Below are 17,570 nucleotides of genomic sequence, written 5' to 3'. Positions count from 1 at the left end.
CAAGACGGAGCTGCTCTTCCTCCCGGGGAAGGACTGCCCGTTCCATGATCTCACCATCACAGTTGACAACTCCCTTGTGTCCTCCTCCCAGAGTGCTAAGAACCTTGGCGTGACCCTGGACAACACCCTGTCGTTCTCCACTATCATCAAGGCGGTGACCCGATCCTGTAGGTTCATGCTCTACAACATTCACAGAGTACGACCCTGCCTCACACAGGAAGCGGCGCAGGTCCTAGTCCAGGCACTTGTCATCTCCCGTCTGGATTACTGCAACTCGCTGTTGGCTGGGCTCCCTGCCTGTGCCATTAAACCCCTACAACTCATCCAGAACGCCGCAGCCCGTCTGGTGTTCAACCTTCCCAAGTTCTCTCACGTCACCCCGCTCCTCCGCTCTCTCCACTGGCTTCCAGTTGAAGCTCGCATCTGCTACAAGTCCATGGTGCTTGCCTACGGAGCTGTGAGGGGAACGGCACTTCCGTACCTTCAAGCTCTGATCAGGCCCTACAGCCAAACAAGGGCACTGCGTTCATCCACCTCTGGCCTGCTCGCCTCCCTACCTCTGAGGAAGCACAGTTCCCGCTCAGCCCAGTCAAAACTGTTCACTGCTCTGGCACCCCAATGGTGGAACAAGCTCCCTCACAACGCCAGGACAGCGGAGTCAATCACCACCTTCCGGAGACACCTGAAACCCCACCTCTTTAAGGAATACCTGGGATAGGATAAAGTAATCCTTCTAACCCCCCCCCCCCCAAAAGATTTAGATGAACTATTGTAAAGTGGTTGTTCCACTGGATATCATAAGGTGAATGCACCAATTTGTAAGTCGCTCTGGATAAGAGCGTGTGCTAAATGACTTAAATGTAAATGTTAAATGGTGTTATGTTTTTTTTCTTTCATTTTTGGGGTCAGGTGGAGAGAGCAGCGGGTGGGATTGAAAATAAAAAATATTGTGTACAACTGTATAACTCCATATTTGACTGTTCAACTTCTATGTCTTCATAGAAATAAATTACAAAGAAACGAATATACTACCGTCCAACACCAAAACACATCCTCATTTGTTGACTGCTATGAATATTTAAAGAAATATAACGTATGATTGCTTCTAAAAATAAAGCCACACTGAACTTTTCATTTTTTACATTTTCTGAAATTGACATGAAACTCATATAGATACTTGTCCAAGTTGGACATGTGATTTAGTCACTTTAATCTGAAGGCGATTGCTCATAATGAAGTAATACATGAAGCCAACGTCTTTTCTGACTCCACATTCCAACAATGATCTTTAATCTTTTTTATTCTTATGTTAGTTATTTATGAGATATAATACATTTCAATATTTTATATATTTTTGAGCAAAGCTCAAACACAACACTTTTTGATAGACTACTGTGGGAAAAACAGTTCTCTTGCAACCATCACAGCCCTGAATTCCAAACAGATGACAGCCAGCAAGCTTAGCAACATTTGTTATGGGCCCCTCTTTGATAGAGTATATGAAATAGCAGTGGGGGGCATTAAGTGTCCAACCAGGTAACCAGGGGAAATAAGCAGGGGGAATGTGGCACACATTATGAAAGAGAGCAAGAGGCTGTATGGGATATTGGGAGTGAGAAAGAAGGGAGGGCAAAAAGGAGAGAAGAGGCAGGGTGAAGGGTGAATAACTGGACCTACAGATGTAGGATCTTAATTTGACCTGTATTGTCTCAGTGAAATAATCCCGCAGCAACAGGAGTTGAACGTTTAGTCCAAAATGTTGCTTGATCGGTGGTTAGGCTATAAGCTGGCCAAAATTAGACTACATGAAAAGTGCAATACTGTTAATATAGCCGTATATTAGTGCGGGTTTTCAGTTAATTTATGTAAATCACGAAGCTCATCTGCATTTTCTACAGTGCAGGAAGTTTTTCAGCAACCAAAGAGTGATCAAATTAAGATCCAACATCTGTAGCAAACAAAGGTTTTTAGCTTTCTATGTAGACAGTTGGAATTCTAAAACCAGAAGTATTCCAATGAGTTGGACTACCCTGCCATCTAAAGGCCACACGATTTTAACTTGAGCTCAAACAAAAGAAGAGTCTTGGAGTCTGTACTTTATGTGTGTGAACCATCTTCCTTAATTTGTTGGGATGTAAGAATATCACTTGAAATAACTCATATTAAATGTGTTGTTGACCATACCTGTAAAAATTCCCTTTATTGTCTCAATTAACATGGTCATCAAAAAGATGATTGTTCAGGCATAAAAAAAACTAGCTCTTTTAAAAATGAAACACAGTGATATATAATAACAGCTCAAATATAATGTATATGTATTAGTATAATATTTTTTGGTTCTCCACATAGCTCAAACATAAAGTATATGTTAGTATCACAGGAGGCTGCTGAGGGGAGAATGCCTCATAATAATGGCCGGAATGGAGCATATGGAATAGCCTCAATTACAGAAACCATGTGTTTGATGTATTTGATATCATTCCAATGATTCCGCTCCAGCCATTACCACAAGCCCGTTCTCCTCAATAAAGGTGCCACCAACCTCCTGTGCTTAGTATAGTGTTTTCTTTTCATATAGAAAAGTACATTTAGTTAGCTGTTCTTATTCAAGTGGTGGTAAAAGGCATTGCTCGCTCACTCACTGCCTGATCTGTGTTGGCCACTCACTGAAAGACTTCCAAAAGAAGGGAAGGGGAACATCAACATCCATCTTTTTCAATGTTACTCTTATGTATGGAGCTGTGCTTTGCGATGCCTGCTCCATTAGGTCGATAAATTCATTGAGTCCCCCATAAAAGTGAGACTGGAAAAAATTGACAAGCTCCTTGAGGTCATTGTTCACACGATCCACTGTCACCTCGTTATAGATTTCCTGGATCTTTATTTTGGCAGTATCTTTGTACTCACCAGCTTCAGATTTTGTCACGTGCATGTCACGCTCAAGAGAACGCAAAATTTCCTTCAGGTCTTGTGTCTTCAGAGAGGCGAGTAACTCTACTGCCCTCTGGAAACATAGCTGCAGGAGGTCATGAACTTTCTGGATCAGCTCCTCCAGACTCACGTGTTCCAAGCGTCTCACTACCTTGGTCATCTCATCATGGATGGCACTCATGGCAGACCTCAGGTTGGCAACAATCTTGTTTCCATTGACAACTACATTGCTACCAGGGATTGTGAACTGAACGCCTTTAATTAAAGTTTCAATTATATCAGTTATGGTCTCCATGAGATTTGAGAACCTTTTAGCAGCCCGGTCAATGGTTGCAGACACGGAGTGACTGGCCCTCTCGTAGAGCTCCTGTCCAGAAAGTCTCTCCTCTATTCTGGGCAGAGCAAAATTAGTTTCACGCAAGAACTTAAGAACACTGTTAAGCAGTTCAGTGATGTCGATAGACGGTATGCTGTCAGCTGCATTCCTAAACATCTCTCTCATAGAATTCTGTAGTGTATCAAAACCCAATGGGACCTCATGATAGGCTCTCTCAATGATGTTGGAGACAGAGTTCTTCAGCTTAATGGAGGCACGGTTTACACTGAAGCCAAAGATAGCTGTGTGATACTTGTTTATGAACTTGAGCAGCGCATCTGTGATGGCAGGCATCCGCTCTTTGAGCCCTTCGATGGTGTAATGCATGGTATCCATGTTCCAGGCAACCTGGAAACTCAACTTCTCAGAGTTCTTCAGAGTGGCTTTGACACTCACAATGTCCGTATCCTTATCAGGGGTAGACTGGATGGATAAGGAACAAGTAAGGGGATTAGAATTGTTTGTCTCATTCTTTCAGTATAAACACTGATTAAGGCAACAACAAAAAAGCTATGTATTGTCTCCATAGAAAATAACATATTGAAAACTCTAAGCTTTCAGTTTGACAATTTGTTGGCAGAGGTGTGTAGTATGCATATAAAACAAGTTCCAGTAATTCAGCTGTGTCTTACCAGGTAGCGACTAAACACTTTTCCGTACACCTGTGAAGGTGACCTCCAAGTAAAAAGGAACCCGAGGAAACCAATCGATGGGGAAGCCATGGAAGTGGTGATGCCATCCTTGCGGGAAGCATAGCGGAAGCTCACATCAACAAAGGTTGGGCTGGTGATATCCACATTCAAAGTATGACGAGATACACTGAAAGATAAAGGACACTTGGTTAGATTTTTATGCGATTATGATCTGTCTGTTGGGGAAAATCTGGGCTGAAAGATAGAAATGTACAGGATGTCTGGGGCGGCAGGTAGCCTAGAGGTTAGAGTGTTGGGCCAGTAACCGAAAGGTTGCCCAGGTTCTCCGTTCTACCCCTGAACAAGGCTGTTCCCCAGTAGGCCATCATTGTAAATAAGAATTTATTCTTAACTCACTTGCCTAGTAAAATAAAAAATATAATTATCTTGTGGTACTTACATAGCATCAGGAGAGGCTTGCCGTTTCATCCTAAGAAAAGAGATTACATTTAAATCAGAAAAATATGTTGTTATCTTATTATTTGGTAGCGTGGTATTTTCGAAAGCATCAGTCTTACTTTCATAACATATTTTACCTGAGATTTTGTGAGAAGACATGTTGCCAGTCGACATTTATGTCACTGTGAACCAAGTTGCATTTCCCATTCATGCGGACTGCTCCATTCTCAAAACGAAGAGTGGCGGTGGCTGCAGGGACAAATATACAAAATAAATGTAAACCTGAAAGTACTTGGAGAAAGTAATCCAAAGTAAATTTTTCAAATCTTACCATCGAGGTCATACTCCAGGAAGATCATAGTGGAGGTACAGATGGACTTCAGTGAAGTGACAACGTTGGACTCCTTGTTTTCCAGGGTTGCAGTTGATGTCACATTGTAAATTGGGGATAACACCTTCACAGTGGTGGAGAGGGCACCGAAGGCTGGGATAAACACACTTACAGGCAAGTTCAGGGAGATTTCAGGGATTTCAATCTTCTGTTCTGGGATGGTAATGGTTGGCATTTCAAAGTTGGAAATCTGACTAGCAATCTCATCCAAATGAATGGTGTGCTCACCAATGGTAATGGACTTGGGGAAGGTAAATGATGAGATAGTGATTTCATACTGTGGCAGCTTCACTGACAAGAAGGACATTCTGTTCTGTAGATACTCTGTATCAATAACAAAACTGGGAATTTCCACCTTGGGCAGACCAGGCAGCATGATGTCAAAGCCAGTGGTGCTTATCATCGTAGGGATCTCCAAATTCTTCAAATCAATTGAGAAGGCTGGCACATGGAGAGTGGTGAAGGGTAAATCGAAAGCTGGAACATCAATGACAGGTGGCACTGAGACCTGATCTGGGAGATCAATATTTTGGAATCGCATGTCAATCGTCCTTACAGCCTTTGGGATCTCTTTCACCCAGCTAGGCACTGCTAGTGTCAATTCTGGGATATTGAAGGTGACCCCATTCTCAAATAATTTGGATGGTAAAGTGAAAATTAGTCCCTCTTTGTTCTTTGTGTAAACTACAGTAGTGGACAGATTGAGGAATTGCAATTCATCCATTCTGGAGACCTGCTCTAACTTAAGCACATCCCAAATAGTCTTCTGGTAGACAGGGAGCCGGACAGACTTCAGGAAAGCAAGAGATCCTTCCACAGATTCAGCAATATCCATCTTCACTTCAGCCTCATCATTTGACAGAAGTAAGTCACAGGAATGTGTAACAGAGGAAAGTTGCTCTCTGCCACTCCAGCTGAATGTCTGCTTATCTGCAGTGATGGAAAGATAACATTTCTGATCCACTCCTGCGTCACCCGGAAGATCCATGTAATCAAATGGCTGGGTTGCATCAATGTCTACCTTAGCTGTCAGCGTTGTTAGAGGAACAAAGTCTACGTTTGCTTTAACAGAGTGCTTCCCATTTGTATCAAACCCTGCCCAAACAAGGTTAACCATATTGTTGCAGGTGTAATTCAAAGTTGCATACACACGCCTCAGAGATGCCTCAAGAGCTAGGTTGTTATTGATGTTCAGATTCAATATGGTAACCTTATCGTAAACAAGGTTGGAGTCTAGGTCAGTTTTCACTGTGGATCGCAAGCCATTTGCGTTTAGGTAAATGTTAGCCTCATTGTCTATAGCTCCATAGTAAACACTCCTTTTTACTGTTATGTCAGTTTTTCCTTTGGTAGAGGTCTCCAGTGAGACATAAGATGTAAGTCCCTCCAATGCCAAGTTTTGATCAATGTTCCCCTTGCCTACAGCCTCAATCAGTGGCATATTAAACATGTATTTTAGTTTAATCTTGGAGGCTACATTTGGTTTGGTCTTGGTATTTCCAAGAAGTTCCTGACTCAATTCCAGACTCACAAAGGGAAGGTTGACTCTTGCAACAGTTGCCAGAAAAGCTTCCATGTTCCTTTTAGAGAGACTAACAGTACAGTCGTGGCTGCCTTCTATGTTCTGGTGCTCCCAGGTCAGGGCAGTGGCAAGTTTTAAACCCCTTGACCTTGTCAGGCTGGTAGACCCGTCAAGTTTACCTTTTAGAATATCAAACACAGAAGTTGAGGAAGCTCCAAATCGGGCAACAATGTCAGACTGGTTATAGAGGCCTACATTAGCAGTCAGGGTAATCACAGTGGACTTGAAAGAGAAATCGTATGTCATGTTGCCCATGGCAGGGATCATGATGTTGTTCTGAATGGCAGGTAGTGTGAATGAGGGAAGGGTCAGCTGACTCAATGTTTCAGGAATATGTAAGACTGGCAGCTCCAGAGATGGCAGCACCAGGGTATAAGATGGCACAGAAAAACCCATTGTTGGAACTTTAAAACCTGGTGTACTGACCTCCTTAGGGATGAAAAAGCCAAATGCAGGTAACTCTGCTCTGAAGCTAGAGACTTCAATATTCAGGATGGGTATTTTGTATCCGGGGACTGTGACGAACCTGGGAGGTTGGTTGGATGTGTCAATCTTATATTTGTCAAAATGTGTCTTGGCTTCATTGTAAGAGGTTGTCAGAAGGTTTACAAGTTTGTTTCTCCCTAACCCAAAGTGAGCCCTAAAAATGTCTAAATTACTAATTGCATTGTAGAAGGGTTGTAGGTCATAATCAATGGTGTGCATGTCAGGGTTCTTCTGATACTGAAGCTTTAGGTTCATTTCAAATGATTGCCTAGGGGTGGTTAGAAGTTCCTTGAGGCCAGCATGCTCCCAAAGAGAAAGTTCTTGAATGTGAGGTGTTTTCAATCTAAGATAAGGCACTGTCATCTCAGGGATGGTGAGGGGAACGGTCAAAAATTCAACATTGGCTTCACCGTTCATTGCTGCATAGATTCCAATGTCTTTCTGATTGTTGTCCATGGTGAAATTATGATAGTACTTGTACTGATTGAATCGAGCTAAGCCAGCCCAGGAGGCACGCTGCATTTCAGAGTTAAGTATCACACCAAATTCATTTTGGAGATCAAACTTTCCTGTGAGTTTCAATGGGAAGATAACCTTTGAATTTCCTTCGTTTTTGCAATCTAGGACAATCTCAAAAGGACGGACCAAAAATTCCAAAGTGTTAGATATGGTTCCACTCATTCTTCCCGTAAGCTCTGCATTGTGGGAGGCTGTCAGTGCAATCTTTAGGTCTCCCACATGGGCATCTCCACTTAAAACCGCAATACTGCTCTTGACGAAAGGAAGTTCTGTCTCAGCCCTGGCATCAACAGTGAAGTGGCTGAAAATGACAGATTCAGCATTCATGGTTTGTTTCATTTTCAAGACCTTGCTTTCAGTTTCTCCAACAAAGGTTAATTTTGCAGTGATAACATTGATGTTGAATTCTAGATTGTTTTTGTGTGTGCCTTCATCTGAGTAGTCTTGAATGGACCACTTTCCACTTCCTTCATTTCCGACAGTCACAGAAATAATACCAGATTCAAGACTGGCTGCTGCAGTCTGGATCATGGTGGCTTGGCTTGAAGTTTCAACAGCTGGGATGTTCAAGTTGTGGCTGTAGGTAGTGTCTATTGATGCAGAAATTCCACTCTTTAGGGACAGTGCAATGTTGTTCACCAGATCAGCTGTGTACATCTCAGTAGTGGCCTTAGCAGTGGTCTTTGCTGTTGCTTCTGCAGAGGGTGCGCTGAAAGTCAGTGATCCCTCGTGATCTATAGAGAAGACCATGTGGGTGACATTCACAGTCTCAGTAAACACCAATGTTTCCATCTGAGAAGCTTCTAGACGAGCAGTAGCATCCAAGGAGTAGTCAAGGAATTCAAAGGCTGATTTGGCCTGAGAAGTAAGTGTGGCTGTGAACTTGGAAGTCTCTGGTGCATCTCTATTCAAATTAATTGTTGTTGAGTTCTCTAATGAAGCTACTGTCACAAGAGTGTAATGGGGGGAGTTCACTCTAAACTCGCCATAGAGCTTGCCAAAAGCAGGAATTTGAACTTCACTGTGGACCTGAGGGAACTTGAACTCCGGAATTGGAAGCATTGTAATTTCAAAGTTCTCCAGATTCAACTTTGGGAGGTTGATGGCTGGAAGCTTGATCTCTAAAATAGTTATTTCTGGGAAGGTCAAGTCTGGGAGGTCGGATAAGTAAAGTGCTCTCAAGTCTCCAAAGATGGCCTCGGGTGGAGGCATTGGAACCTCATATTCTCTTACTTGGTCGATGAATGCAATTATTTTTTCTTTGATTTCCTCAAAATCTATGTTCATGGCTGGGACAGTGTAAGAACTCAGGATGGTGAACTCAGGGACGGAGATTTGAGCCGGAATGCTTATGTCCTGCAGCCTGTTCAGGTTGATTTGGATGGCGGGAATGACGAGGTCAGTGAGAGGCACTACAAAAGAGGGAATCTCAACCTCTGCTGTCTTCAGTGCATCCAGAACACCATCCACAGCCTGACTGATCTGGTTTAGTATATCTTGGTCCTCAGCCACCCTGCGGATTTCCTCAATCAGCTTGTTGAACTGAACAGAAATGTAGGCGACCATGTTGGTATAGGAGTCACTTGCCCTTTGCAGATAGATGAGTATCTCCTCTCTAATATTCATGCCATCAACTCTATCTCTCATGTCTTGAAGGGCTTGCTGTACAATCGTCTTTATATCGTTGAAGGCTGTAGTGTCAATCACATCTTTCATCATCTTCACGACTTCTGCAATTTTTGTCTCTTTGAGTTGTTCCAAGTATTTGAAGATAGAACCCTGGATCTTTCTAACAAATTCTCTGGAGGCCTCTATTTTTTGTGCAATTCCATAGGTTTCAATCTGATTATTAACATAACTTGTTAGTTCACTGATCTTCTGGTTAGCATCATCAACAAATACATTGTAATCAAATTCCTTTATAATCTTGATGACTGAGCAAATGTATTCCTTTAGCTCATCAATACTTTGCTTGAAGTTAATTGATTTGAACTGATTTATAGACCCATCCAGTAGTTGCATAACTTTGTCATACATGACTTCAACGTCTATAGATTTCAAAGCATCAACCAGTGATTGCACAGTTTCTTGGATTCGGAATTCCTTGATCAGCACTACAGTCTGATCCATGAATACTTCAAATCTCTTGTCAAACTCATACCTGAGAAGCAGATCTCTGATATAAGAATACATAGCATTGATTTTGTCTGCAATTTCATATTCTTCAATCCAGTTGACAATTACATCCTTTATAGATTCAAGGACCCTGGCCATCTGCTCAGTGGGAATCTTAGCAGTTAGCTGCTCCACATATTTAGCTAAGTCAAAGTTGATTGAGAGTGTGTAATCCCTCAGATCCTGGAAAAACATTGTGACATCAAAGGTCTCGATAACCTGTTTCAATTCACTAATTTTATCTTGAAGTTTTTCTTTGATTCTAAATCTACTATCAATGTCCCCCAACCAGGCAACACTGCTGTCTCCTAGCTTCTGTAGATCAATCTGTCTGATGACATCCTCAATTGCATTAATGACTCTGACAATTGTCTCTCTGATATTAAAATGGTAATCGACATCCTTCAGCATATTTCTAATTTGTGAGAGGACATTTGAAATGGCGTCTGACAAGTCTCCGCTCTCAATGCTGCCCCTGACTGTCGCAATCAAGTCTCTGATTTTGGTTGCAATATCAATCAGGGTTTTTTCAATGTTCACCTTAAGATTCTCAACAGAGGCTTCCAAGTCTTCCAGCGTCACAGTATACTCTTGTGTCAAAATAATCAGTTTCTCTTTCACATCATTCACTTTGTTCTCCAAATCAATATCTGTCATGAAGTGACTGACTTGCTGCGGCAGATTGTCCAAATGGACTCTTAGCCCACCAATTAGCTGGTTAATGTCTAAGCTGATGATATATTGTTGCATGGCCTCCAGAGCACTGACAACAGCAGTCTTGAGAAGATCAAAAGCAGCAGGAAGGCTTTTAATGAAGGGAAGCTCGATGATATGTGAGTTACTGTTCTTGTCATATTTCAGGAAACCGGAGACACTGAATTCTTGGTTTTCCTTCTCTGACCTTTTGTCTCCACCCTCTCCAGCCTCGTTTAAAAGGTTTGTAGATATTATTCCCTCAAACTCAATTCCAAGCATCTGAGCATTGTTGTAAGTGCTGACGTCTTGATTATAAGCGTGGTTGTCAAACTTGGATTTAGTTTTCCAGGTTAATGACTGTTCACTGGGTGTTAGAAGACCATCAAACTTGTTATCCAGGTGAGCAGCAGATTGCCAACTCTCCAGCATATGTGTGGTTGTGGCCCGGCAGTCATGTGAGTAAGCAAGTGCAAGAGGCTCTGCTTTCACAAGCAATTTGCTGTAGAGCTGCCCAGTGTGCTTCCCAAACAGGTCCACCTCACCATCACTGTTGATTATGGCATTGACAGTGACACTAAATGGCAGTGCCATGGTGCGAATAGTGCTGACAAAACGTAATGATTCTGAGTTTATCCTTGCATCACAGTTAGACTTGGAGGTCAGTCCTGCAATCTCAATTTCACAGTTGTGGCTCATCTGTGCATCCATTATCTTCCCAGTTGTACTACACTTCAGAGTGCCAGCTAGGTCAGCATAGTTTATTTCATAAGTGTGTCTGAGCTCATGTTCGTCTCCGTAGGCTCCTCTTAAACTTCCACTCAGGTCCAGCTTGTTAGGCTCCATTTTTACCTGGCCTTCATTGTTCATACGGACATCAAAGAGCTTGAGATCATTTTTCATGTCAATGGAGGTAACAAAAGGCTTCACGTCAACCTTTATATCATGCTTGTAGGAGGTGTCCTCACAGATGAGGTTGTCTGTCTTAGAGCGGAAGGCCAGGGTCCATAATGTGAGAGTCAGACTATGGGTGTTTTCTGTCTTCATGTTCTGCAGAGATCCCTTCATGTTGTTGGAGAAGATTAAACCCCGCCTGTTCAATACCAGGTTTGTTGTACTTCTTGCATTTGAATCATAGGCGTTGCCTCTGAAGGCACTGCCTAGAGAAGCCTCAGTACTTGATATTCTGCCCTCGAAGCTTAGCTCGGCTCTGCTGTCTTCAGCCATTCCTTTCGTCGTGGAGGTCAGGGAGGCTCCACTACTATCTATGCCCCCATTGTAGATGTTCTCAAACGTCAAGGGACTGCACTGCAGGCTGTTGGTGCCACTGGTAACCAGGCCATTTCTGTTCACTGTCACAGTGGCCTTATGCAATCCACGTCCACCTTTAACGGTAAGGGAGCCTTCAGAGTTGACTTCAAGACCGTCCGTGTTCAGGGAACCTGTGAGAAGGGAGTAAGCCTGGTTTGTTGCATCATCAGCCTGGGACTCAACTCTCAGAATGATTACCTCACTGGAGATTCCAAGTTCAACTTTGTTTTTAAGTATATTGCCCAGGGCATTGGAAACAGCATCACACTTCAGAGATAGTTGGCCATCCTTGTACTTGATCTCTGCCACATGCTTGAGAGCATCATCCTGCACATTGGTTTTGGACACAATTGACAACTTGTCATTGGCATACACTCCCTTGATCATGTTCTGAGCCTGGATAAGTGGGGAGTTCACCCGCAGGTTGGACTCTCCTCTTCCTTCTCTATCGAGGGGGTGAATGGCATAGTTATATCTGTAGGTGGAGTCGGCTTTCCATGAGCCCACTCTGATGGTTCCATCCAAGCTACCATCCCCTGTGACCTCTTCAGAAGTGGATTCTGACATTGCTGAGTAGTACAGAGAGGTCTGCAGGCCCAGAGGACTTGAGGCTTCAATTTTGTAGTTGGCCTTAGCATTCAGTTTGTCTGTAACGCTCAAGGTTTCAAAGACACTGAAGCTGGCATTGATGAAACTGTGGCTCAGGGACCCATTGACTAGGTACTTCAGATTATCTTCCACTGTTCCTGAAATCATGCCTGTGCCTTTATGAAGACAAAAGGAGATGAAACCATTGTCATTATATAAACAGTGAAATATGGTGATCTTCTATATTCTTAAATGTATGTGTGGAAAATATACAGTGCATTCGGAAAGTGTTCAGACCCCTTTCCTTTTTCCACATTTTGTTAAGTTACAGCCGTATTCTAAAATGGATTAAATAAACAATTGTCCTCATCAATCTACATGCATTACCCCATAATGACAAAGCAAAAACAGTTTAAAAAAAAATTGTTGCAAATTTATTACAAATAAAAACAGAAATACATTATTTACATAAGTATTTAGACCATCTGCTATGAGACTCAAAATTGAGCTCAGGTGCATCCTTTTCCATTGATCATACTTGAGATGATGCTACAACTTGATTGGAGTTCCTCTGTGGTAAATACAATTGATTGGGCATGATTTGGAAAGACACACACCTGTCTATATAAGGTCCCACAGTTGACAGTGCATGTCAGAGCAAAAACCAAGCCATGAGGTCAAAAAATTCCCCGTAGAGCTCCGAGACAGGATTGTGTGGAAGCACAGATCTGGGGAAGGGTACCAAAACATTTCTGCATCATTCAAGGTCCCCAAGAACACAGCAGCCTCCATCATTCTTAAATGGAAGAAGTTTGGAAGCACCAAGACTCTTCCTAGAGCTGGCCACCCAGCCAAACTGAGCAATCGGGGGAGAAGGGCCTTGGTCAGGGAGGTGACCAAAAACCCAATGGTCACTTTGACAGAGCTCCAGAGTTCCTCTGTGGAGATGGGAGAACCTTCCAGAAAGACAACCATCTCTGTAGCACTCCACCAATCAGGCCTTTATGGTAGAGTGGCCAGACAGAAGCCACTCCTCAGTAAAGGCACATGACAGTCCGCTTGGAGTTTGCCAAAAGGCACCTAAAGTACTCTCAGATCATGAGAAACAAGATTCTCTGGTCTGATGAAACCAAGATTTAACTCTTTGGCCTGAATGCCAAGCATCACGTCTGCAAGAAACCTGCCACCATCCCTACGGTGAAGCATGGTGGTGGCAGCATCATGCTTTGGGGATGTTTTTCAGCGGCAGGGTCTGGGAAACTAATCAGGATCGAGAGAAAGATGAACGGAGCAATGTACAAAGAGATCCTTGATGAAAACCTGCAACCAGAGCGCTCAGGACAACAGACTGGGGCAACGGTTCACCTTCCAACAGGGCAACTACCCTGAGCACACAGCCAAGATAACGCAGGAGTGGTTTCGGGACAAGTCTCTGAATGTCCTTGAGTGCAACGGGTCTGAAAACTTATATAAATAGGGTATTTCTGTTTTTTATTTGAATACATTTGCAAACATTTCTAAAAACCCGTTTTCACTTTGTCATTTTAGGGTATTGTGTGTAGATTGATGAGGGAAAATAATCCATTTTAGAATAAGGCTGTACCGTAACAAAATATGGGAAAAGTCAAGGGGTCTGAATCCTTTCCGAATGCACTGTACATTAAAATATAGCAGCGACCAGCAATGAACGGGGTTCACAGGATGACAGAAAGGACAGAAGATCAGTTGGATAACACAGCAAACTGCAAACTCTATCATGTAGGAACTATCTTCCTTTATGTGCAATCAGTGAACATTACCATGTTTATCCTGTTAGGGATAGGGGGCAGTATTTACACGGCCGGATAAAAACGTACCCGATTTAATCTGGTTATTACTACTGCCCAGAAACTAGAATATGCATATAATTATTGGCTTTGGATAGAAAACACCCTAAAGTTTCTAAAACTGTTTGAATGGTGTCTGTGAGTATAACAGAACTCATATGGCAGGCAAAAACCTGAGAAGATTCCTTACAGGATGTGCCCTGTCTGACAATTTCTTGGGCTTCTTGACTCTCTTTATTGAAAACTGAGGATCTTTGCTGTAACGTGAGACTTCCTACGACTCCCATAGGCTCTCAAAAACCGGGAAAAAGCTGAATGATGTCTTTGGAGCCCCTGGCTGAAAAACATTAGCGCATTTGGATGGTGGTCTATCAGAGTACAATGAGACTGAGGCGCGTGCACGAGGCGACCCCATGTTTTTATTTTCTCTGTCTTTGAACTAAAACAACGACTCCCGGTCGGAATATTATCGCTTTTTTACGAGAAAAATGGCATAAAAATAGATTTTAAACAGCGTTTGACATGCTTCGAAGTACGGTAATGGAATATTTCGAATTTTTTTGTCACGAAACGCGTCGGGCTCGTCACCCTTCGGATAGTGTCTTGAACGCATGAACAAAACAGAGGATATTTGAACATAACTATGGATAATTTTGAACCAAACCAACATTTGTTATTGAAGTAGAAGTCCTGGGAGTGCATTCTGACGAAGAACAGCAAAGGTAATCACATTTTTCTTATAGTAAATCTGACTAAGGGCTAAACTTGGTGGGTGTCTAAATAGCTAGCCCGTGATGGCTGGGCTATCTACTCAGAATATTGCAAAATGTGCTTTCACCGAAAAGCCATTTTAAAATCGGACATAGCGAGTGCATAAAGGAGTTCTGTATCTATAATTCTTAAAATAATTGTTATGTTTTTTGTGAACGTTTATCGTGAGTAATTTAGTAAATTCACCGGAAGTTTGCGGTGGGTATGCTAGTTCTGAACGTCACATGCTAATGTAAAAAGCTGGTTAAAATCAGCGGTTGACCCTAGAGAGGTTAACTCTCAATACCACAAGAAGGATACAAGTGAAGTTTTGTCTAGCGCTGTAAGTTGTTATCTTTGATTGCAGCAGGTAACCATTCTTAAAGTCATTACTTAATGTACTGAGTTTATATACCAATTCTGGAGTCAATTTGACTAATGGTTAACCTGTTATGGATAGGGGCAGTATTTTCACGGCCGGATAAAAAACGTACCCGATTTAATCTGATTATTACTCCTGCCCAGAAACTAGAATATGCATATAATTATTAGCTTTGGATAGAACACACTCCAACGTTTCTAAAACTGTTTGAATGATGTCTGTGAGTATAACAGAACTCATATGGCAGGCAAACACCTGAGAAAAATCCAACCAGGGAGTGGGAAATCTGAGAATTGTATTTCTTCTTTTGAATCCCTATCAAAACTACAGTGTCTGTGGGGTCACGTTGCACTTCCTAAGGCTTCCATTGGCTGTCAACAGCCTTTAGAAATGTGTTTCATCCTTCTCCTGTTACTGGGCAGAAAATAGGAGCTCAGTCAATGAGTGGACTGCCTGAGGACAAAGGACTTGGTGATGCGCGAGCCCACCAGCGCACCCCTCCTTCTTTTTCTTCTTGAATGAATACGCTATTGTCCGGTTGGAATATTATCGACGTTTTATGTTAAAAAGACCCTAAGGATTGATTGTAAACAACGTTTGACATGTTTCTACGAACAGTAATGGAACTATTTGACTTTTCGTCTCTGGTACTGCGCTCGCGCATTATGCCTTTGGATAGTGATCTGAACGCACGAACAAAACGGAGGCATTTGGACATAAATATGGAGTATTTCGAACAAAAATAAAATTTCTTGTGGAAGTAGGAGTCCTGGTAGTGCATTCTGACGAAGATCAGCAAAGGTAAAAGAATATTTATAATACTAATTCTGAGTTTAGTTGACCCCAGAACTTGGCGGGTATCTGTATAGCTTGCTTTGATGGTTGAGCTATGTACTCAGAATATTGAAAAATGTGCTTTCTCCATAAAGCTATTTTAAAATCTGACACAGCGGTTGCATTAAGGAGAAGTAGATCTATAATTCTTTCAATAACTGTTGTAAATTTTATCAACGTTTATGATGAGTATTTTTGTAAATTGATGTGCACATTCACCGGCAGTTTTGGTGGGAATACATTTTCTGAACATCACTCGCCAATGTAAAATGGGGGTTTTGGATATAAATATGAACTTTATCGAGCAAAACATACATGTATTGTGTAACATGAAGTCCTATGAGTGCCATCTGATGAAGATCAAAGGTTAGTGAATATTTTAGCTGTAGTTTTGGTTTTGTGATGCATGTCCTTGCTTGGAAAATGGCTGTGTGGTTTTTCTTGTGAACTTTATGTCCTAACATAATCTAATTTTATGCTTTCACCGTAAAGCCTTTTTGAAATTGGACAATGTGGTGAGATAAACGAGAAGTTTCTTTAAAATGGTGTCAAATAGTTGATTGTTTGAGAAAATGAAATTATGAGATTTTTGCTGTTTTGTATTTCGCGCCATGCTATTTCATTGGCTGTTGAATAGTGTGTCCCGCAGGTGGGACAATCACGTCCCACCTAGCCCATAGAAGTTAAAGGAAAACTACACCCAAAAATGATCTTTTGGTATTTGTTGCATAAGTCCATTGATATAGTCCCAAAATGTTTTGCATGTCAGCAATCAAGTTGGTGGTTGTAGATATCCCTCTAGTGGTGTGGGGGCTGTGCTTTGGCAAAGTGGGTGGGGTTATATCCTGCCTGTTTGGCCCTGTCCGGGGGTATCATCGGATGGGGCCACAGTGTCTTCTGATCCCTCCTGTCTCAGCCTCCAGTATGTATGCTGCAGTAGTTTATGTGTCGGGGGGCTAGGGTCAGTCTGTTACATCTGGAGTATTCTCTTGTCTTATCCAGTGTCCTGTGTGAATGTAAATATGCTCTCTCTAATTCTCTCTTTCTTTCTTTCTTTCTTTCTCTCTTTCTCTCGGAGGACCTGAGCCCTAGGACTACCTGGCATGATGACTCCTTGCTGTCCCCAGTCCACCTGGCCATGCTGCTGCTCCAGTTTCAACTGTTCTGCCTGCGGCTACGGAACCCTGACCTGTTCACCGGACGTGCTTGTTGCACCCTCGACAATTACTATGATTATTATTATTTGACCATGCTGGTCATTTACGAACATTTTAACATCTTGACCATGTTCTGTTATAATATCCACCCGGCACAGCCAGAAGAGGACTGGCCACCCCTCATAGCCTGGTTCCTCTCTAGGTTTCTTCCTAGGTTTTTGGCCTTTCTCAGGAGTTTTTCCTAGGGAGTTTTTCCCAGCCACCGTGCTTCTTTCACATGCATTGCTTGCTGTTTGGGGTTTTAGGCTGGGTTTCTGTACAGCACTTTGAGATTTCAGCTGATGTACGAAGGGCTATATAAATACATTTGATTTGATTTGATTTGATTTGATTTGAAGTTCTCAAGTTATATAACTTCCAAAATAGAGAAATACAGGCGGAATGATGCATTTTGCATCATATGATGCTGCGTTTTGCA

At 42.3% G+C, this 17,570-nt stretch overlaps 1 protein-coding gene across 1 annotated transcript in view; it reads right to left on the bottom strand.

Annotated features, from left to right (window-relative positions):
• Nucleotides 1-1,256: 1,256 nt before the first annotated feature.
• The window catches only part of apoba (apolipoprotein Ba), a 40,643-nt gene continuing 24,329 nt past the window's right edge, over nucleotides 1,257-17,570 (bottom strand). Inside the window, exons 25-29 of the mRNA XM_029713210.1 lie at nucleotides 4,730-12,319; nucleotides 4,536-4,647; nucleotides 4,400-4,429; nucleotides 3,940-4,126; nucleotides 1,257-3,730 (exon numbers count right to left, since the gene is read on the bottom strand). Of these exons, the coding sequence (XP_029569070.1) occupies nucleotides 2,639-3,730; nucleotides 3,940-4,126; nucleotides 4,400-4,429; nucleotides 4,536-4,647; nucleotides 4,730-12,319 (9,011 nt within the window). The 3' untranslated portion in view covers nucleotides 1,257-2,638. The remainder of the gene's footprint in view (nucleotides 3,731-3,939; nucleotides 4,127-4,399; nucleotides 4,430-4,535; nucleotides 4,648-4,729; nucleotides 12,320-17,570) is intronic.

The sequence above is a fragment of the Salmo trutta genome, chromosome 25 (assembly GCF_901001165.1).
Source record: "Salmo trutta chromosome 25, fSalTru1.1, whole genome shotgun sequence".
Lineage (NCBI taxonomy): Eukaryota > Metazoa > Chordata > Actinopteri > Salmoniformes > Salmonidae > Salmo > Salmo trutta.
Note: the sequence above shows the minus strand (reverse complement) of the source record. Positions and strands in the feature narration are given on the sequence as shown.